The sequence below is a fragment of the Notechis scutatus genome, chromosome 2 (genome assembly GCF_049901735.1).
Source record: "Notechis scutatus isolate UNSWTSFEM ecotype Mainland chromosome 2, rNotScu1.2, whole genome shotgun sequence".
Taxonomy (NCBI): Eukaryota; Metazoa; Chordata; class Lepidosauria; order Squamata; family Elapidae; genus Notechis; species Notechis scutatus.
In genome coordinates, this window is record NC_142010.1 from 235880855 (window position 1) to 235905030 (window position 24176).

Genomic DNA, 24176 nt, shown 5'->3' on the forward strand with positions numbered 1-24176 from the left:
TACTGTCACAATGCACCATGGATCTTTCCCATCATTCTTCTCTTGACTCTTGTGAGAAGAAAGATGGAAGAAACCATGGAAACATTTTGCAAAGGTAGGGACATCTGGATACCCCACAACTTCTGTATAGAAAGCAAGGCTACTTGGTCAGGAAATATTTTTTTAATGTTAAGCCTACTGAAATATAAACCCCTTAAGACTGTTCCTGTCTACAAAAATGTACAGGTTATATCTGTATAATGTGTTAAAAATCACTCTGGATAGCTAATGTAGGCTTAATGTTGGGAGATTATCAATAATTGTTTTAAGGATATGCTAGGAATGACACTGAATCTTCAACATCCAAAATTTTATTATTACCACTCCCAGAAGAGAGGGGAAATCCCACAAGCTCTGGACTTGGTGTTAGTTAACATATTTTTTGCTCCGTAAGACACTCCGAACCACAAGACGCACCTAACTTTTGAGGAGGAAAACAAGAAAACAAAAAATCTGCTTCTGCCTCCTAGCCCCAGCATATGGCTTGTCAGGGCTCCGTTCCTCCGCTTGTTTGTTCTTGAAGCTCTTGAAGCCACAGAAGAAATTTTTTGTAGGTGAGGCTGTCCCCACAATGGATTTTTCCCCCCGGGATTCCTGTTGTTGCCGCTGCCTCTCGCCACCATCTATTGCTGCCACTCACTGCTGCTGCCACTCACCGATGACTTTCGGCGGTTGGTTCGCCCTCCCAGAGTACCGCTGAGCAGCTGTTCCAGGCAGCGGGGATCACTACCACCATTCACCGCTGTGACCATTTGCCATGAGAATGGCGGTGGCGATCCCCGTTGCTTGAACAGCTGATCAGTGGTATTCCGGGAGATTGATCTAACTGCCGATAGGCAGCAGTGGGGACAGGCTGTTCTTCGCTGCTGCCTGTCGTTGCCGCACCAGTCCTTCTCCTGTCAACGCATCCGGGGCTGTGATGCAATATTCACTCCATAAGACGCACAGACATTTCCACCCACTTTTGGGGAACAAAAAAGTGCATCTTATGGAGCAAAAAAATATGGTATTTCCTTCCTAGTGGAATTAATAGAATTATAGTGCATTTCCTATGTCTCCTTGGAGTTACATTGCATTAAATTCATCAAGGGTTCCTCTTAGAGAAGCAAGTATACAGTAAGACTAATGATTAAATTTTAAAAATGCTATTCCATGGCCCCTTGTGTGCTTGCAGGACTCTCAAGTCCAACAGGATTGATAACTCAGTAAAATTCATTGGTTAAAAACAGATGGCTATCTTCATCAATTTTAAGGCAAAATGACAACATGGACTGAAATGCAACTTACTAATGCATCCAATTAATCTTTGTTCAATTTTTGGTTAACCTACATTCTGCATAAGACTGCATGCCAATTTAGTTCTCATATAATTAATGTGGAGGGTACCATATAAGAGAAACCTGGTTTAATGTTTATGACACAAATCAAGAAATATTTTTTGCATGTTTAATTATTGAATAATAATATACTATTTCTGAATGCTATCTTAAGAGGTTGCGACAGCTGTATACAATTTTCTGAAAAATTGGAAATTTAGACACTGACCACTATGGGAAAACTACCAAATTGACTTTGTTACTAGTTTAGAAATCAAGGAAAAGTTAATTGGTTCTGTCTAACTGCCTAAACAAGTGGCATCGCTTGTCTAGCAACATCTATATCCAGTAGCAAAACAAAGTTTAGGCCTGGTAGGTTAGGCAGTGGCAAACAACTTCCATACTGTTGCCATCCACGCTGCATGTGTATATTATCTCTAGATCAATTTAAAGGAGTCTTTCACAATTTGCTACTGTCAGACTTGAAATAAGATCTACAAATTAGTTGATCAAGTCTTTGGAAATAAATGTTTAACCTAACAAGTACTTCAAGTTGTCCCCAAGCCTGAATGATAACTTCTTCCCTCACCTTATGCCACCTTATGAATAAAGCCTTTTCAGCTGTATGTTTTTCTCTCCAGAGGTTAAGTAAAATATCTATGAAGTGGCTTATATATATGGTTTTTGCATACTGTGAAAACTCAGCCACACTGATGTATAAACCAATGGTTTTTATTACATTGAACAAGACAGCCCAATGGACGTTTATTCATTAAACCAAAGTTTAACAACATGGCTTTTATACTATGTCTTTAAAATCCAAGTGCATAGGAAACAAGGTTGTTATTAAATTTATATGTGGCTTATTGAATTAGGCATCTTCCAAACTCTGCCCTATTTGGAAATGTTCAGTAACTTTGATGATCTCTGTAAATATACATTTACAGAAGAAAATAATGGAAGAATCTAAAAGTGAAAGCCACAAGGATGATTGGCAGCTGTGGGACTTTCCACACTATTTCCTAATTCATTTGTTTTACAGCAGTCACTCTGAATTGCTGAGAGTAATGTAGCCTTTCTTCCCCACAAAAACCCACACTGTGAATCAGGAATAGCATAAAAATCACAAGACTAGTTGTCTGGCCTGTTGTTCCTTCTTTTTTTAAGTGCTCTATCAGGATTCCACTGAACCACCTTACAGCCAGAAGAGATATGAGGAAATTGTCAAAGAAGTTGGCACGTACATAAAAAAAATCAGCCATAATCCAGATACAGTGGCACTTGTACCAATTTCAGGCTGGAATGGAGATAACATGTTGGAGCCTAGCTCTAATATGCCCTGGTTCAAAGGGTGGAAGGTGACTCGTAAAGATGGCGGTGCTAGTGGAACTACACTGCTAGAAGCTCTGGACTCTATCTTGCCACCAACTCGTCCAACTGACAAACCTCTATGCCTGCCACTTCAGAATGTCTACAAAATTGGTGGGATTGGTACCGTTCCAGTCGGTCATGTGGAAACTGGCATTCTAAAACCAAGCATGGTGGTGACATTTGCTCCAGTTAATGTTACAACTGAAGTAAAATCTGTTGAGATGCATCATGAGGCTCTAAGTGAAGCTCTTCCTGGTGACAATGTTGGCTTCAATGTAAAGAATGTATCTGTAAAAGATTTGCCAGTTACTACAGCTCAGTGACTATTAATACGAAAATCAGTCCGCATTTTTGAGTATCAGTACATATATTGATATTGTCACTATATTATAAAGCTAATACACCAAATTATTTCTCTTCTCATGTCTGCTCTGGCAGCCAACTGGAAACCTGGGTTTGCTAGAATATGCTAAATCTGAGTGTTTTGTTCCTTGCTTGCTTACTTCCTTGATTTCTATAGCTTCCCACTCAGCAGAAACCTCAGAGCAGTTAACAAGAACTTAAAAGATCAAATACAAAGGAAAATTCTAAAACAATAGAATATATTGTGAAGGATGTGGTGGGGCAGACTCACAACTTGAATAGTTGCAACAGGCTCACGTATCATTCTGGGCCAGGACCTGCAAGGCGTAGCAAACCTTCAGCCTTAATGGTCAGCAAGGTAGGAGCCAACCGAAATCTAGGAGGGCGTTGCTCCATAGGGCACTGGGCCAAGGAAGACAAGCTGCCTGACCCCATGACTGAAGAAAACCAAAAGGACGTTTTGTATGTCTAATGTTTCATCTTGAGAGCATCCGCTATCTTAGTGTCTATTGTACCACAAGACAGTTTAAGCCCTGCCTTGCTTATAAAAACAAAGTCACATTCCAAACAGGCTGCTTAAACAGCAGACCAATTTTCCTGCAAGTTTTTATTTCAGAAAATCTCTTGGATGAAACTGTCCTGGGTAGCATTTGGACTCTCTCCAAAAATGCCACAGGAATCAGTCCATCGCAACTTGCATGATTCAATTACATAATATAAACTAAGCCATAATCCACCAATCAAATTTCAGACAGCAAGAACACAGCCATAAAGAAAATACTAACACAAGTCTAATCCATGTTATGCTGATGAAACAAAAGGATGGGAGGGCAACTTATATCACGGGTAAAAGCATCAGGATGGAGGGATACAGAATTGGTTCTCTTTCCAAATGTTATAGGTTATCTCCAAAGCAAAAAGTTGCTGATAAATGGTATGCCTCATTGCAGAAGAGGACAATTATTAAATACATTGCAGAATATTTACAATAACTGTATTTGTTATCATTCTAGTCCAATTAAAATTACATTAAACTTAACTTCACCCATCCATCCATGCCTACTTTTAGAATACTGACCCCACATACCACTGAAAAACCTGTCATGGCCACTGAGCTTGGAAGAGATAGTCACATAAGTCCCTGTATTAGGATATGGTTTTAATGAATGTATGTATACCCAATTAGAAAATTCACATGTAGATCAGCCTAGAATCTCTGGATTCCAGAAGGCTATTAACATAAGATGCCTTAAAATTCTACAGCTACTTATGATCAACCTTGTTTAAATGTGGCAAGGGGGAGGGATGAATGAAAAATAACAGGAATGTATGCCCAGAGTATGAAGTCCCACCAGCTCATCTATTGCAGGGGTATCAAATTCATGTCATCATCATGTGATATATCAGGACTTTTTCCCCTTCCCTAAATAGGGCATGGGCGTGGCCACCCGATATGACACATCTGGCCCACAGGCCGGGAGTTTGACAGTCCTGTCATGTCATCCCAGCTGACCAGCTAAAGCAAAAAAGCATGTATATTAAACAATTAGACTGTTATATGATGATGTTGGAGGATATAAAGTGGATAATCATTTTAATGATAACAAAGACCTAGTGTATAGGAGAAAACAATGGAAAACCACTCCTAGATTTTACCAAGGAAACCTCATAGATAGACAATAAATAAACCATGGAGTCCTTGGTGCTGAGGTTGGTTGTTTGCTTGCAAACGTTTTGTTATCCAACTAGATAATATATCAACATATTGGTTTTGTTCCCTGTTTATATACAGTAGCATGCCTGCCAATTTTGATGGAGATGGGATTTTCTCCTGATTCTCCTTTAAGGGATTCAGTTTCCCAATGAAAATTGTGGTTGTGACAATCCATGTGTTGTGAGATTAAGGAGTTATGTGTTGTTGTTGGGCCCAATAATGTAACCTTGCTGGAAGCACTAAAGCCAGGTAAGGCTATCTTAAGGAGATATTGACAGCAACATATGAAGAAAAAGAAGCAAGGCTAAGATATGAAGAATATGCAAGTCCCATTGTTATTAGTAAAACTATTAAGTCAAAAGGAGGGGGAGGCATGGTTTTGTTTAGCTTAGCAAGTTCAGAGAATCACAGAGTTGGAAGGAACCTTGGAGGTCTTCTAGTCCAACCCCTGCCTAAGGCGTTCAAAGGAAAGAGTTGTGTGACGCCAACCAGTTATGGCTTATTTAATGAACAATGTTCAAGCAACTCTTGGCTTAGCATTCACCCCATTGAATGTGGCTAGAGTCCTGCCTATAATGAAGAATTCATGACTGCATGATTGGGAACTTTAGAGCACCCACTCCAAAGAAGCAAATATGATATTGATAGCAGAGTTACTTTGGGATTCACTGCCAAAGCACGTGGCACAGTAGGGATGCTTCTACTTCCCTGTGGTTTTTAAGAGTTTCACTTTGTTCTTGTTTGTTCTAATGGCTGTTCATGTTTATTGCACTGCATTCTTATTAGGTTGCTTTATTTTTATACCTTTGCACATTGCTCTGAAATCCAACTAAATGAAATACTTGAGAAATATTTTGAATAAATAAACAAGACATTCCTGGGCCTGAGAAAGTTCTTACCATTGTTTCTGAAAGCCCTAACAATGCTACCTCATGATATGGTATGGTTGTTGGCTGGCCTTGTGAATGCCAGCTATTGGTACAGATAATCCTTGACTTAACCATTCATTTAGTGATCATCCAAAGTTACAATGGCACTAAAAAAGTGACTTATAACCAGTTTTCCTACTTATGACCATTCCATGGTCATGTGATTATGTGAGGGCTCAGAGGAAAAACGTAGAAACTAGGGAAGTGTGATATATCAGGATATATATAGGACACTAGGGAAGAAACTAAGGATCTCATTTGGAGATCCTCTTTTTGAGGAATTCCTATCCTAAATGTTCTCCAGAAGTAGCTTTTGGTTATTTTTTTTGGCAATTAGCTACTGGTGACTGTTTTTAAATGACAGAACATAACTTGGCTAAAATTAAAGAGGTGGAGATTTCATAACGCCATTTTCCCCTCTTTCTAATAATTCAAGCATAGCTATTTCCCATTACCATGTGAGTCTTTGTGTGATTTATTGGTGATTACTTTTACACAAGAGTAACCAAATTGCCTTTTTGTACTCAGCTGAAATCTCATTGGGAAGCACTAAAGATAGATGACAAAAGCCACAGACTGTGATATAAACTGGTTGCAGGTGAATGGAGTAACGGCATGGAGAGAGGTATACAGCTCTATAGCTGACTTCATACAATGCAGTAAAACCTAAACCTGTGCTAGGTGGTGATAGCAGTTGTGTTATTTCATGTAAACTAGATCAACTACATTATGAGTTAATATGATGGCCTGGCTTACACAATACAAAGACAATGGTTGGGTTCCCTCAATACACTGAGCTGTAAATTTTTCCATTCTATTTCAGTCTAGTTTAAGGGTAGTGCAAAGCCAGCATGAGAGTCCTGACATATGAAGGAGAAAAAAATCCTGACCACATGAGCATCAGTCATGTCTGAAGGGACAATTATACCACTATCGTTTCCTCATTTACTTAAAGTTTCAAAACTGCCATCTACATCTGCCAATTTCTTAACTCTGTGATGATCACATGCTCTAAAACCTTAGAATTAGACAAGCAAGTCCTTAGGACATAGTTCTGTAACTGATTTACAAATGTTTTGCCCTCAAACTATAATCTGCTGTATTCCAAGCTCCAATATTTCCTTCTTTCCCTCCTCCCTCCCTCCCTTCCTCCCTCACTCCAACTGTGTGGACAGATCTCTGAGATTATTTTGGCAAGGTTTTCAGAAATAGTTTGCCATTGCCTCCTTTCTAGAACTGACAGTGAGTGACTGGCTCAAAGTTACCCAGCTGGCTTCCAGTTTCTAGCCACTACTACACCAAAGTGGTTCTCTTAATATTTTCTTAAGTACCTATTTAAAATGGTAAATCCATTAAATGACTAAATAACTGGAGGCTCCAAACAATACTGCTTAAGAGAGGAAGCTATTATTACAATCAATCCTGTTAAAATTAATTTCTTGTTAGTATTTTAGGAACAGATTTCCTTTTTCTCAGATCTTTCAAGTGATTCACAGCTTTCTACAAAAACAGTTTATGTACACTCCAAAGAGAGTCAAATAGTCCAGTGGCTTTTTCTTATGAGACAGCAATTACAGATTTAATGATATGGTTCTATTACTTCAGAGTTATTTGAAACTCTTTTTCCCCCCCTCTTAACAATCTGGTTACAGAATTGTTTACCAAATGAAGACTGTAGCTTCTCCACTTTAACAACCAAGGAAAAACTTTGCAGGAATTTTAAAATGAATTTTTAATCACAAATTTATTTGCAGACAGACTTAAAAGTCCTTGAACCAAGATATGTGTGGGCTCACTGTGACTTGCATGCCAATCTACGAGGATAATGGATTACAACTTAAAAGAACACAACTATCTTATCGTCTCATAAATCCCACTTCACGTATCACCTAAGTCACAGCTGAAGATGTTTAACAATTGATGTATTATTTTCTTTCCCATATGAATTCCAAGGAATAAATAAATCACTTTTTGCAATGATTTACAGACTTTTTAAATTGATAACCTAGGCAGAAATACTTGGGAGTAATATAGTTTTATTCAGTAAGACCTACTTTTGAGTAAGCATATCTAGAACTATTATACTGATCCAGCATTCCTGAAAAAGCTCATGCTTTGATTGCCAACAGAAATGTATAACAATCAAGAGGGAAGAAGTGTAACATAGTCTAAGCAACTCAAAAGCAAACAATAGTTTGCAAAGGAGATCAATTTCACAAAAAAATCACAGAAAAACAGAATTTATTAGCAATCTCCGCATAGATATAAGAATCAACCTTCAATATAAATGTGAGGAATTTTTTTTTAACACTGGCAGCAATTTGAAACATGCACAACCAGCAGAACTTAGCACATTGCAACCTGTTGTTATATTATCATCAGTTAGATTTTCAACACTCACCCATTTACATTACTGTTGGTCTGACTAAAGAATCACTGCAAGATTGCTGGCATGATGTAAGTTGCAAGGGAGCTAAATTTCAAAAATTCCAAAGTTACTTTACATCTACAGAGTGCTGTACTTTCAGATCCTATGGTATTCCCACTAATGAATCTTTTTAAAATTACTATATAGCAATAGATTAGCGTCTCTGATCCATGTCAGTTTGGAAACTGTCGCCTAGAGCAGAGTTCCCCAAACTTTTCTGCTTTGTGGCCCAGTAGGAGGGTGAAGAGGGCATGGTTCTATGTGAATTGCTTGCAAGCTGCATGCAGCTCCATTTGCACAAGCAATGTGCACACACTCACCACTTGTGCAAATGAAGAGTGCATGCACACGCCTGCTGTTCACGCTAGTTGGGATGAGCGCACTCCCGTCACTTCCACTGCCCAATTCCAAATGACTCAAGACCCAGTAGGGCCCAAGGGTTACCCTGCCTAGAGACTGTACAAGAACTATGGTTTGTCATTATTCGAACACTAAGAGTCTAAAATTCATCCCCCTCCATCTCATTCCCCCATCCCCAGCCCAATCCTGAATGATTCATTCCATCTGTTTCTGGATTTAGGCAAAATCATATTTATTATTTACATTTAACCAACTAAAATCACGGTGTAATTATACTGTAATCAGGGCTTCCTAGATGTAAACCACAGCTGGCTGATTTAGATGATCCCAAAAAGTATGAATTTATCACAAAGTAGGGAAGAAACTATACTGAAAAAGAAGCAGCATATAAGTCTGAAGTTCCTTAAAGTTGCCACCTAGTCATCTTGAACCCAGACTTGCTCGGAGAAAAAGAGGGAGTGTCCTCAAAATTGAGGCATTTCAACTGAAGAACATCAATATATAAAAACTAACTTGTTTTTCTATTAATATTCCCTTCTTATAATGCCCTTCTTCAGGACCTTGCACAATCAGGGAATATGTCCCCTTCCTTTTCCACTGATGAATCTGAATAAACATTCCTACCAGACTTCAAATAAAATTTAAGGGTTTATGAGTTCAGTTTGACCTATGGTGACTTCATGAACATATGCATATAGTTTTCTTGGCAGAAACACAGAAGTGACTGTCTTCTCCTGAAATGTTATTTGCTATTTTGCAATAATCTGAGCCCTGGGATTTCCTGGTGGCCTCCCATTTACGTATTCACCAGTCTTGCTTTTCAAGATAAGACAATTCTGGGCAGCTGTTGCCATTAGCTGAACCATCTTTAATTTGGAAACACTCATAATATTTCTTTGAGCCAGTTAGCTATATAACATGAGAAAAGGATTTACAAAAATAAAATCTAAATGTGGGTGTTCCAAATCCACTTATTACAAACATATAATAAGTATGTTACTTACCAACAGATAGTAAGAGCTTCCCTTTTTATTTGTCACACCTACCTGCAATTCCTTGTAGCAGCCCACAGACATTAAAAATACTTTTCTTCATAATACTCTGTACACACATGGTGAAAACAGAAACGAATGCAACTGCACAGAGTATCAAGATCCCCACAGCAAGAAAAATAGCAGTAGCTTGCCAAAATCCACTGGCAATCTCACTGAAGTTATCTGCATAGGGGCCACAAGATGTATCGGGCATGGAAGACTGGAGGTGCTCAATTCTGGTGCAACGTCCATAGATCCCCAAGGTGGGACGATAGGGATCCATTGATCCTGCCCTCCTGCTGTCTGTGTCCTGAAAACTTCCAGGATGGGCCTTGCCAATCAGCCAATCCGCACTCATGAAGGCTATGAGCTCTGCAAACGCCACAACAATACTCAAGAGTGTCCACAACATTGAGCGACAAGTAACAATGACATGACACATATTGCTATCCAGTGCTTGTGGCCACGTCAATTCAAAGACTAAAATCCCAAGTGGTTAAAAATAAAAGAAAAAGGAATATAATATGTAATCCTTTTTTCCGTTCACTTATTCTTCTACTTCAGAAACTGAAGGCACTCTTGGAAGGCGGTAGTCATGCAAGCAGTTTCGTTGTTGACTCTAAACGTCTTGTTTCTCTCTTCCTCTTCTTTGACTGCCGAGCTCTGAAGTGTGTACATCTGTGCTAATAGTCATACTGGCATATGACGTTTCAACCCCAAGGACTGCCTCTGGTTTGACACTCCACACCTAAAAGAAAGAAAAGAAAGAAGGTATGGGAGGAGGGATTGTTAGAAGAATTAAAATAAATCCTTCATTTCTGAGAAAACCCATTTTTGTTTTTAGGTAAGATCTAAACAAGCATCTAATACTTTTTATATCAGCTTGTCAAATACAGTCGGCAGGAATCTTCTGCAATCTTTACCCACAGCAGGGTTATTAATTTCCTATGAGCACTGCCTTACAGAATTGCTACAGATTATAAAACTTTGCAGTGGTCTGCTTTTAAGTTTCACAGATATTCAGAGTACATCCATCCATTCAAATTTCCACCTAAAAAGAATACACTTAGTACCATTTGTGAGTGTAGATTTGGAGAAAAAGGCCAGTCTCAATTATGAATTTTAACCAGGTCTATTACGTAAAATGAACAACTTTCACGATTCTTCTCTAAAGGAAATCCGCAAACTAAAATAAAATTTAAGTAGCCTGAGTAATTTAAAAAGGCTTTCTCTAACCTCAGGGAAATGACGAATCAACTACTCATAAACTATGGATCTGAATGGTCGTAACTACTTCTCTGGTTGGCACCTATCTCATCTTTAAAAGTGACACTTCACACAGAAGGACCACTGAAACTTACCTTATTTGGGGCTGGTTCAGAGTAGCCATTTACATTTTATTCTACACAAAACTAAATATGAATGAAACTTCAGAATATTGACAGATGTATACACACATAAGACAATATACCTATAATATGGGAAATCTGTTAGGAAAAATTAATATTGCTCAGGAAAGATGACCATGTTTCAATAAATTTACTTTTAAGTTTGGAGTACCTCATTGTTTTTTGCTCTTTTATATTTTTATTAAACATTTATGTATTAATTCATGAATAGAGAGTAGGCATCCTTGAGAAGGCCAGAGAACAATCTAGAAGCAAAAGATACAACTTTGCTGGTGAAGCAGCACTGGAACAGAGAAGCTCCCTTAGGTCAGGTGAAAACACCTATGAAATAGTTGAAGGAAATATAAGAATACATATAAAGCTACAGCGTAGCTTAACATTTATCACAAACTGTATGGAAGAATCTCCATATAAAATCCATGTGCCAAGGTTTAAGATATGGATCCACTGAATTTCTGAAGCCATCATAAACTATCCAAACATGGGCCTACTAGTTGGAAATTCTGAAAGTTTCATTCACATCAAATCCAGAAAACATTAGGTTGGAGAAGTCTCTTCTAGCGTCACACAGGTGAACTCAAAGAGGACATTCTTGTGCGGACACAAATTGTGTTAATATTCCTTGCTTAAAAGTAAAGCATTTTTAGGAAGTTGATCATTATTTAATTTTCTGAAAATAAAAGACCACAACTTCTGGCTATCCTCAGTCAGTGAAGAATTAATACAGTTCACAACTTGACTTCTGGCATAGAGGGGGAAACAAGCAGCACTGCTGTCAGGCAGATCAACAGGCGTATGGTGCAAACACACCCTCTGTAAATAATAAAAGCTGGAAGATAACTTATAACTTGCCAAAGCAGCAAATCCTCTCAGCAGGTCAAATTTCTATAATGATTGGGAAGGAAGGAAATATAGTGACTGTCTCTTTTAACTTCACCCATGCCAGAAAGGAGGTGAAGAATTTAACAGGCAGGAAGCAAAATAATTACCATGTTCAAAAGCAGACCGTTATTATTTTGTTAGAACAAAAACACTTGTACAGTTATTGAAATTAGTTTTTAAAAGATAACGGGAAAGAAGTATAAGGAATAGAGCAAATTAAAATAGAAATCACAATACAGTACAGCTGGTTAGATTTACAGATCTTCAGACAGAAGCAAAGGTCAAATTTATTTTACAGGGTGTGGAGATCACTTGTAAGATGAAAGGAAAAGCAATAAAAGCATGAGTCATTGCTCATGATATGAATAGTAAATACCAACGCTGCGAAATAAATAAATAAATAAATTAAACTGAAAAACCCTGGATAGTTTATACTTTGAAATTTACAAATTTAAACCCTTAGGTATGCTGCAATTTTCATAGACGAGGGCTGTCAAACTGGCAGCCTGCGGGCTGGATGTGTTCTGTGCAGGCCACGCCCACCCCAGCTCCATGGGAAAAGCATCATGTGATGGTAACGTGACACCGCAAGTTTGATATCCGTGTCACAGACTAATTTGTTTTACAAGTGTCAAAAGACCTGAGTGGATATTGGTAGTAAGAACTATATCCATCTTGTAGGATCAACATGCCATTCTCCAAGCCTAACTCAGCATCAGCATAATAGTCTCAGAAGGCAGTGGTCAGTATGTAAAATCATGTTACTGTATATAAAAAAAACAAGCTGTAAGAAAAAAAGGGACATATTAAGGCACCATCTTTTAAGTAAAGAGGTGACCGTGTACTTAAATGATGAAAACAACGTTCACGAGAGCTCTAGAATTTTGTTCCTTGAACTATCTTCTGCAGGGGCATTGGTGCTCCCCAAACAATCTAAAGAGCCTCTGCACGTCAGTCCTAAGAGCCAAATAAGTTCTTCCTGGGTTTAGATATATCTAATTTTATTACTCAACATTCTCGTCATTCTCTTGTAGATCCCACTGAAGCAAATAAAAAATGCACCATTAGAAGACTTTTCAATGGAATAGAACAGATGCAAGCATTAAAATGAAAAAGTACAGAGTCAAGACTAAAGAAGTAATATCTAAAGACTTCATTAAAAACAAATCTCATTCTAGTCTTTAATGAAATATGCTATCAGATTATATAATAAACTCATATCTCTCATTAAAATTCTTAATTGATATATAAAATGTAAAAGAAAATAAAGAACATTGTTAAAGTTTACTTGTTTCAATATCAGTCTTTTTTAATAGAAAGAGTATTAGCATTCATAAAAATAGACATTGTTTGATGTTCTGTGTTCTTGAAAGTTTAAGAAACAGTGCTTTTGGACAGTGGTCACCAACCAGTGGGCCAGGGACCCCTGGTGGTCCGTGAGAAAATTTTGGTGGTCCGCAAAGAAATGTCACCCCCAAAACAATCCAGGCTGCACGAGAACACAAGGCTGTGCCACCCACATGGCCCACAGGAACACAAGGCTTGCACTGTGAACAACATGAGGTAGTGAGGGGGAGGGTTGAAAGGGCGGAGGCCCCATGTGCCCCACGCCCCCACAGGAACACAAGGCTTGCATTGTGAACATGAGGTAGTGAGGGGGAGGGTTGAAAGGGCGGAGGCCCCATGTGCCCCATGCACCTCGCCTGACCACCGGGCTGCTTCTTTTCGCTTCTTTCTTCTTCTGCTTTTGGCTGCACGCAAGGAAAGCAGCAAAAGTCTTTCTTTCTCTCCCCCAAACTCCACCAGAAATGAGTCTTTGGGATCCTGCAAGGCATCCTGCTCCAAGAGACTGCACTGGCAAACACTCATTTCTGGCGGAGTTTGGGGGAGAGAAAGAAAGACTTCTGCTGCTTCTGTTGCTTTCCTTGCATGAAGCCAAAAGTCTCTCTCTCTCTTCTCCCCTCCCCCCCCACCAAGAATGGAGCTGGAGACGATATCCTGCGAACCCAAATAAAGAATGATCGATAGGTAGGAAAACGAGGTGGGGAATTTTCCTGCAGACTTTTTGGGGGATTTTCCCAGGGTCTCTGGTCCACAGGATTTAAAATTATGAGTTTGGTGGTCCCTGAGATCCAAAAGATTGGCGACCCCTGCTCTAGGACATTCCTTCAAACTCTGTGATTATTTTAAAATGTTCCTCCAACCTCTTTTTTCCCTGTAAGCAGCTAACTGGAAAAGTCATGTTGGCACTGGCTGTCCATCTAATGGAGTCAGATTTTATCAGGTGTCACGACAAAATGATCGTGTGTTTAATCAATACAGGTACAATTTTTCAAGAATTGACAAAATGAAACAATAATTGAATCATAGAATTGTTTCACTGAAACAATTATATCCCAGTGCACAAAAGAAATGACGTTTTTCTTTATCTACCTGTCAATAGTTATCAATTCAAAAATACAGATGGAAGTTATTTGGAAATGCGATCAAGTGTAACTTTTGTCGACATACCATTTATTTCCTCTTGGAATAAACAGCAAAATATTAAAATATACCAACAATAACTACTTTTGCATTAATAGACATGAGCATACTACAAATAAATCTATGTATTAATAAATATTAAGCATATTACAACTGAATCTAATGATGGGATTTCAGTGGGTTCTTTAAGTATTAGTAAATCCTCTTATAAATGCATCTCTTCAAAAATAAATCTGACTGATAATTGAGTAGAAAATGGTAGTTGAATAGCAATAAACCCAGTTTTAGAACTAAAGCATGCATAACTCATCTGTTTGCCATATGCTGTGATGATAGCTAATTATTGTGTCTGTGTTCAATTTGTCCACTATTCTTGGTAGGGCTTTACATTCACCACATCAGGACCTCTTGTTTTCTACATCCTTCTCTTTATATTATAGTGTAGCTTTTCATCTTTTTAAAAATAGACTGCTCTGAACATTTTTCCTATTATTATTTTTTAAATTAAAATACTCATGTTGATTAAATTTATTATTTGATATCAATACTAGAGCACCCTGCAAATAAAGTTGCATTTATTTCTAAACAAAATTGAGGGTGGGGAAATAATGCACTTCCAATCATCAATTTCATTAACATTCAATGTTAAATTCCAATAAAATCTGTGAAACATACTCAACAAGAATGGAATCAGAAATGGTTAATAAATGGCAATAGTTGCATGAAGTCATTAAAGCCAAGGCTTAATCACGAGTTACACAATAAGTTTTTGATTGCTGTGGAAAGAATTACCTATATGTAATTGGGTGGCAATTCTGCTCCTCCCATTTTCAAAAATGTTCCCTACAGTGCAGGTAGTCCTTGATACGGCCACAATTGAGCCCACAACTTCTGTTGCTAAGTGAGGCAGTTGTTAATTTTTCTCCATTTTATGACTTTTCTTGCTATAGCTTTTAAGTGAATCACTGCAGTTGTTAAGTTAGTAACATGGTTGTTAAGTGAATCTGGCTTCCCTGTTTGCTTGTCAGAAGGTCACAAGAGGTAACCACATGACCCAGGATGCTGCAACTGTCATAAATATGAGCCAGCATAAATATGAGCTAGTTTTCAACTGTGAATTTTTGATCACTTAACTGTGGGGATGCTGCAATGGTTGCAATGTGAAAAGCAGTCATATGTGACTTGTTTAAGTGTTGTTGTAACTTCAACAGCCACTAAATGAGCCGTTGTAAGTTGAAGACTGCCTATATTCATTTGTAGGATCAGATTGTTTATTAAAATTCTTTTCTCCCTCACTCTCCTAAGTTTTGTGATGGTGCAATTTGAGCGTTCTTTGAATTGAACTGAATTGAATTCTTTTTGTCATTGTACATATATACACAGTATACATACAACAAAATTCACGTAACCCAGAGACCAGACTCAACATGCACACACACATGACAATCCCCAAACACCTCCCCACCCGCCAAAATTCCCCGCCTCCTAAAAACACACAAGCATCCATACAACAGACCAAGTAATACTGTCCAACAGCTCACTGATGGTGGTATTTAAGTTCATTGTTAAATGCAATTATAGCTTTGGGATAAAAACTATTCAGAAAACATGTGGTCTGAGTTTTAATTGTTCTGTATCTTCTGCCAGAAGGCAACAGTTCATAAAGATTGCAAGCAGGATGGGAAGAATCTCTGAGAATGTTGTGCAACTTCCTCAAACAGCGAGATGTGAAGATGTCATCCAGGGTTGGTCGCTGGAGCTCAATGATATTTTGGGCAGTTTTAATGATTCTCTGTAGAGCTTTTCTTCCTTTCAGTTTCCATTATACGACTTCTACCATTCGTAAGAGAAAACATGGACTGTGTAATCTGAATCCTTACACTGAAAAGCATCTTGACATGCTCAAGGATACTAGGTCCCAAAATTCTTGAAGAACAAAGTTTTTTTTATTTTCATATTTCGTACACAGATGAAAGTATGTTTCTTACTGTTTACTTCATTCTGATTTGCATTTCTCAATTCAGAGTGGATAAAGCAAATGGGTTGGCCATGAGAAGGGCAAGTTTCAAAAAATTGAAACATTTTGGAATATAAATGTCCCATTTCAAGCTCAAAACAGTTGTTTTGCATTCAAAACAGACTAACACATTCATTCTGTAACTCTTTGGAGTTTTTTTTAAAAAGCTATATTTTGAGTTTAAAACTCTCAGTATTAAGCTCAAAAAGCCTCCAAAATCATCAAAACGCCCTGTTTTGAATGCAAAGTACATGTGTCAAATGCAAACCAACTGCTTCAAGCTCAGGATGATGGTTTTTAAATTTGAAACAGTTCAAAACAGACGTGTTTTACACATTCCTGAAAGGCTATTTTCTCCACAGCTCCCAACTCCTCTAATATTTGTGCACTGGGATATAATGTTCTCACAACATGCTTAGAAATAAAGGCTGATAGATATTATGGTGGCATTAGGATTAATAAGGATCCATGGTTGGTCAGTGGTTAGAATGCAGTACTGCAGGCAAACTTTATGGGGTGGTATATAAGAAGTGCTGTTGATAAGTCTATTGTTATTGTTAGGAATAATTCTATCACAGCACCAACTGTTATGTGGCAAAATCTCACCATATAGGTGAACCTAATAAAGCAGACTACCCTAAGCAGGCATTTTCCAGATTCACTGAAGACCCATAAGGCCTACGGAAACTGAACACATCATCATAAGGACAAGGCTGCTTCTTCTGAAGATGATCTGGGATGTAGAGAATCTGGAGTCAATTGTCAGAGCAGACTTTCCTCCCTTTCAAGCTTTTCAAAGAATATGCTTCTTATTTCCTTTGAACAAAAACACAAGTCTGAAAGCGCAATATCACCAGACTCCCAAAGTTCTTTCTACTTCAGCCTCCCTTGTTTTGTCAACTAATAAATCATTTCTAGAAAAGTGTCTTTTGGCTCAATTTAAATAAACAGCTGAAGTTAAGGGCCACACAGAGAGCTAAAATGAAGCCATTAAAAAAGAAGAAAAGAAAGCAGCTGCAAACACAGTAAGATCTTTTCTTCTTATGTCCAGAACAGTCTGCAATGATATCATGCAGAGGCGTTTTTATATCTTTTGTTTACCAAACACAAGGTTAACATATGATGTCTCAATTGAGGAAGAGCTGTTGGACTCTTGGCGTTCATTTCCTGAAATGTTATTCATTGTTAGATCTACCACATTCTAAGAATGCTTTGAACAAATGAATAGCAGAAGGAGAGATTATTTGGATGAAGATTATTTTAAATTATTACCAATTAAAGGTACATTCTTGAACTTACAGAAAGAATGCATGTGAGTGAGGGAAGGGCATCCTGTCAGTTTAGTCCCACTTAACAAAATTCTCAGTTCTCACATTCCTCCTATACAGATGTCTCTCTGCCTCTATTCTACAGAAGAAAATAAATGGTTGGTGTTAGCAAATTGGATGCAATTGCTTAGAGTTTCCCATCTCACTTCAACCTACTTCCAACATTTTTTCTATTAAACAAGAAAAACAGGAATGAAATTTTATCAAAATTATGTCACCCCGAACATCTCAAATTATATGCACTGATGAAGCTAGATCTCTCATCCTAATCAAGATGTAGATCTTAGAATTCATTTGAATCTGAGAAAATCTAAAGCCAGAAACAAGAAGAGCCAAAGAAAGAAGTTAGGTAGGCAATTGTAGGAAATCTTGGATATGATATTCTCCCAAAAAGAAATCACTATGCAATCTTTGACCTGGAATACATCCTCCCTCTCTGTCAATGCAATAGAAAATCACAACCAATAATGATTACTAAAAAGGTAAAGAAAGGAAGCATTACAGATCTACGTCAGGGGTGTCAAACTCACGGCATCACAGCGGTGTCATGTGATGTATTGCAACATTTTCCCCCTTTGCTAAACTGGGCATGGGCGTGGCCAGCATGTGACGATATCTAGCCCATGGGCTGTGAATTTGACAGCCCTGAACTACATGTTCAGCATCTATAAATTCTCCCACACCTGCAAGTTACTCCCCCAACACTCAAAACTAAAAAAACCTGACTATAGAAATATGAATTGTTCAAACATTATTTACTATCATTCTTTACTAAATGTATGTCCCACCCTTCTCCAATATTCAAATAAAATGCATAAATAACAGTGATAGAACAAGAATATAAAAATACAGGATGATAAAAACATATGAAGCTTAAAAACAATCTACGCTATAGGCTTTTAACCTCCAAATGAGAGAACAAGTCAAATTTTATTGTTCTACAAAAAGAGTATCAAACTATATTTAACTGAGTAGTAATTTTATTAGATTAAGCTCTTTGTTAGGGGCTGTGGTTAATATGCCATGCAAAAAGGTTACTAATGAAAATAAAATAAATCCTCATTCACATGTTGTAATTGATATTACTGGCAGCATCTAAATATATGAACAAGACATATTGTACAGTTACTGCAATCAATGTAGGCTTGTTTTAGCAGAAATCTTTCTCTACTGTTTTCTATTTTTCCCTCCTGGTTCTTACAGTTGTGCTGCTTTCTTTCTCATACACCCTTTTTGCTTTTTTTATTACTTTGCTCCTTTATCTCTTTGCTCTTACTGTTTTTTCCTCTCAGTTCTGGCTTTGTCCTACTCATTACTATCTCAGTTCCTCAGTTCCTGGCCAAGAATTTGCTCTCCTGTGAATGTTTTCACTCGTTTTGTTCTTTTTCTCTTATCTTCAGTCCTGGATAACTAGCTAATGACAGTAGATAGGAATGCTTTTGAGCTTTTGAAACTAGCTTTTGAAACTAGTTGCATCCATACCTCAAAGAGACAGATCTTGTCACAGTCACTTGTGCATGGCATGTTTACATTCTGATTAGATTACAGTTGTGTGCCTTACTTTTCACTGCTGCCTTTGGAAAGATTTGGAAAGTCAACTGATATAAAATTATTTGTATTCTGAATCTGTTCTCAGATCACATAATTTCTGTTAATTTTACTGTGTCACATCCTGTTTTCAGGATTAATTCAAAGTGTTATTTTCCTCTCATAAAACACTGAAGATGCTGGCACTGGTATATCTAAAGGATCATTTATACCCATCTGAGTTTACATTCACCTTTGCACTAGAAATGAAACCTTTGGGTAGCTCTATTTTGCAGCAAAATAAATAATTAAACTTGTTGCAATTTATAGAAGAGCACTTGAATAAATACTTCTATTTCACTGCCTGCTTCATCAGCCACGTGCCATATAGGTGTGTTTTTCTGTGTGTGTATGCAAGATTATACTCTGTGGGTCTAATGAACTGGGAACACAGACGTTTCTGTAGTAACGAATGTGTTAGTGACCAGTGGGATAGATGAGTACATGAATACCCACATTCTGTTGACTTTTTATCCTGGGACAATCAGCTTTATCTTCCTACTTTGCCTTATAGTAACATATTAGTTAAATATTACCTTAAGAGGCTCCCAGGACTAATCTGTGTGCTGGTTTGGTACTGCTGATTCTGATAGATCCTTTCTGTTTTAAAACATCCTGGCTCTTTATTGTGTGATCAGTGGATTTTATTCCCAGCTGGAATGTATGAGGCTTTAAGCTCAATGCCTATATTTAACCTTAATACTGTACATGTAAAGAAGTACTTCTTTTCTTTCCTTCTTGGTATTTATAATACATGCCAGCCCCAAAGAACTCTGGGAGGCTAACAACATAAAATTAAAACTCAGATAGGAACAATATAAACAACAAAAGAGTAAACCCACCACTAAAACATATCTGTGATGGATATTTATGATCAGCAAGACTGAAGGTGATTGGAACCATGCTACTTTTAATTGTTTTCTAAAATTAAAACAATTTAATAAGGTTGGCTAGTTTTCTGAGGGAAGGCCTGTTAGGATCATGGAGTGTGTTTGGTCCATGGTGTATTATCCTGACATGGACTGATTTTTTTGTTATACTTATTACAAAATGCATCTTTCACCAAGGTAATGGAATACAGATTAATACCTCTTAAGCTTTTTACCTATTATAATTGTTTATATTATTACAATATACACTGAAAACAAAATTTGGCTAGGATATTCAGTTTCTGAATGTTGACATTTACCAAATTTCATTTGTCCAAGTACATATATGTAGTAGTAATTTGTAATAAATAAGAATATTTTACAACTGTTTTGTCTTTTCCAGTGAAAAATCTACAATAAAATGCAAATTGTAGCAAAGTAGACAAAGCGAAGAAAGTATGTGTAACTTTAAAGTTTCTAGCCTATAAAAATCAGAGTTTATGCCATTGAAGAAAACTATATTTTATTGGCTATAAAATAGAAAGTCAACTACAACATTGTTTTACTTGATAATATTAAATAATTTACTGCATAACATTTATGCTACATGATGCAGAAATTTGTTACTAAATAATGTTTTGGTACTTATAAAGAAGCAACTGCACCTATACGTCTTTGATTTTAGAGGTTCCTATTGAGCCTTGGAAGATTGAACTGAGGGAACACTGAACATTTAATGCTCACAGGTTTCTTTCTTTTAAAAAAATGAAGACATAAATCCATACAACAGATAGTCTGCCTGATGAAACATTCTGTGATAATAAGTCTTACCAAAACATGAAAGAGCTAGGGGAATGGTCTAACTATTGAAGATTCAGCAATTAATTTTAAAATCTAAAACTCCCAACTTCTAAATGTTTTATTAACATTGTCTGGGAATTATTTATCAAACAGATTCTCAGAGGAATCAGGAAAAAGAAAAAGCCATAAACCATTAAAACCAAAGTCAGTTTTTTGGAAGAGAGAAAGCATAAATAAATAAGACACACAGAACAAGAAACAGCAAAAGTTTTTCCTTTTCTTAGGGAGAAGTGGAAAACCTGAAACTCATAAAGGGTGAAATCTTGAAAAGTTTTGAAAATCTTGAAAAGAAAATACATTTCATGTATTCACAACTATGTATACATTTATACTTATTATCTTGTAAACAATTGGCAAATCAAATCAAATAAATAAATAAATAAATAAATAAGTTCCTCATGAATAAATGTATTGTCTAGGAAAGATATTTCCATAACACTCCACCACATGATGGCAGTGTTACTTCAACAGAAATCCAACCCATGAAGACAGGCTATCCTACACAGGACAGGTACAACCTTACTGTCAAAGGGTAAATTTAATGCAGGAGTGGGCAACTATGGCAGTTTTACTTTCTATGCTGTCTTGGGAATTCTGGGACTCGACGTCCACAGGTCATAAAGTTGGCATAAGTTGTCCGCCCCTGCTTCAATGTATCAGCTAATTCAGCACCATGTACTGTCAAACTTTTGCTATTGGCACTAGAATCCCAATGAACGACTACGATATTAAATTGAATGAACGACTACGATATTGTGACATATATGCAAGATAATTATTTATTTATTGAACCAGAATTAAAATGATTCTGCCAATACTAGAAAAAACGCTGTTAAAAGGGTAAGTAGCACAGTAAACAAAATTATAATTTATTTGATAATTTGACCATTCAAAGTTTAATCGGCAGGAAATATGAAATAACAAAAGAATAAGTAACTCTAGAATCTATGAGAAACAAAGTTGCAGTTACAGTTAGGCCCAGGAAATGAACATGGAATTACAGAAATACTTCACACAGTACTCAATAGCAGGAGTACACCTCATCTAAAAGAAACCAAACTTCCATGTTATTATCATTTCATTAAGTGATCACTGGAGAATAATCACCAGAGGATAAGATGCTTTATTATGAGACATACATGCAAAGAAAAAAAAACCACACATTGGCTTTCTAACATTCAAACTTTCCGAGAGGAAACATTTACCTAATTATTTAATGGATATACAGCAATTTCGGCTCCAAACTGAATATAGGTTGCATGGGTACCTTATTGCTTTCAAATATTTTATTAAAAGGTTCTCCTCCAACATTACTCAATTGTTTGACACATCAGGATCAAACCAACAAAACAGCTTTGGTCTCCTGAACTTCCTTTTCCCTTTTAACACCTTTGTACACAAAGAAGAGTAATTTTTACTTTAGAATAAATTACAGTTCTTTAATTTGTTTGTATAATTTGTAATTTCAGATACATTTATCAGAAGACCTCAAAATTACTGTACATCTTTCCAAACTTGTAAGTAGAGCAAAAATTATATTCTCAGATGCAAGGGCTAAAATTAAGTATGGAATATACTAAATAAATTTTAAAATAATAGTAATGAATAATAGTGGGAGTAATCACAGAATAAACAAGATACAGCTAAGACATTTAAAGAAGAAGCTCCATTTTGTTCTTTTTGTTTTTTGTTTTATTAAAAAGGTTTTTTATTTTTATATTTTACACATCTCTTCACATGAGCAACGTGATTCCAGATTACAACATTTATACATAGTCATACTTACATTTCCAACTTTCGTATTTAATATCACATCAAATTATTATCCACTCCAGTAATCTTTAAATAAATTTCCATTTCATATTTTAATTCATTAATTCAATATCAAAATCATTTCCTCACATATATTTTCAATTCATTATCCCCTATTATATCCATTTTCAGCTTACCACCTATTTTATTTTGCCTTATACATTATTATCTTCATTAATTAACTCAAGACCAACATATAATAAACACAAAAAAAAAATTAAAATAAAATTAATGTATTTAGGATCCACATGGTATATTCCTCAATCTACAATATATCTTATATTTATTGCAACACTATTCATATAACCATTTCATATTTTTTCTTTAACATCTCTTACTTCATCTTCACTTTTCTCATATATAGTTATAAAATATTCTTAGGGTAATTCCCAATACATTTTGAGTTTCAAATTTCCCCATTCTAAATTCCTAATAAAAAATACCCAAATACATTACCATGTGGCATCCCCCTTTTATATCATATCTAGCCCTTATCTCTAAATCTCTCAGCCTTGTCATTTCTCTTGGTTTTAGCTAGCTTTCCCTTTTCTAAATTTTTCCAATCTTTCCTTTTTATTTCCATCTGCCAGTCACCCATCTTCTCCCCCATCATTTCCTGTTCTCTTTTTTGAAGTTTCTTCTTCTGTTGTTTAATCCTGGGAGCGTTTTCTCTTTTCTTTATTAAGTCTATCATCAGTGTCATAGTTTTAGTTCCTTTAATGTCTTTTGGCAATGTTTCTTGTTCTCCATTCTGAGTCACTTTCCTCTTCCTTTAACTCCTCCTCTGTGAAATTTCTTTGTTCTTGTACGGACTGCATCACCATTACTTTTTTTGCCGGTATGTCCAATAATTCCCTTCCTTTTTTCAGCATTCCTCTCACAATTTGCAATTCTGACTCAAAGTCTTTGCTTATTTCTTCCATTTTTTTTTGTTAATCAGTTGAATTATTAAAATTCAAAACCTTTTGTTGCGATCTTTGCCAAAAGTCTCCTTTTGTCTTTATTTCCCTTATTAATCCTTCTGTCTCTTTATCACAATCAGCACCCAACAGTCCCAGGAAATTGCATTTGTGTATCCTCTTAGCACAGTTTCTCCCCCCCGCTTTTAAATTTCCAGGGTTCTTGCTATTTTATTAGTCTTTTATCTCATAACAATTATAAGACCAATGATTTTCCATAAAATTCTAAAGGAAAAGTCTTTAACCATTAGATGGCGCTATATCACGTTCCACTTTTCAAAGTTCTTTTCTTTTCTCAATTGTATTAATGTTAATTAGCTTTCTTAAAGCTATTAGCTTTCTTAAAATTAGTCAATTCCAGGCAAGTCCAGCATTTTGTCCAATGCCTAATTAATGCCAAATTATATATATTAT

General features: G+C 36.6%; 1 protein-coding gene, 1 long non-coding RNA gene and 1 pseudogene across 4 annotated transcripts in view; 2 read left to right on the forward strand and 1 right to left on the reverse strand.

Moving 5' to 3' along the window:
- The window catches only part of LHFPL2 (LHFPL tetraspan subfamily member 2), a 104863-nt gene that overhangs the window by 9467 nt on the left and 71220 nt on the right, over nt 1-24176 (reverse strand). For all 3 annotated transcript variants that reach the window (XM_026670597.2, XM_087958311.1, XM_087958310.1), the window contains one exon: nt 9567-10302. In XM_026670597.2, coding sequence (XP_026526382.1) covers nt 9567-9996 — 430 coding nt within the window. In that variant the 5' untranslated portion in view covers nt 9997-10302. The remainder of the gene's footprint in view (nt 1-9566; nt 10303-24176) is intronic.
- Nucleotides 698-3064, forward strand: LOC148132558 (elongation factor 1-alpha 1 pseudogene; annotated as a pseudogene).
- Nucleotides 5246-7712, forward strand: LOC148132559 (uncharacterized). Its single transcript, XR_015748206.1, has 2 exons — nt 5246-6357; nt 7487-7712. It is a non-coding gene; the product is annotated as an uncharacterized LOC148132559 (long non-coding RNA).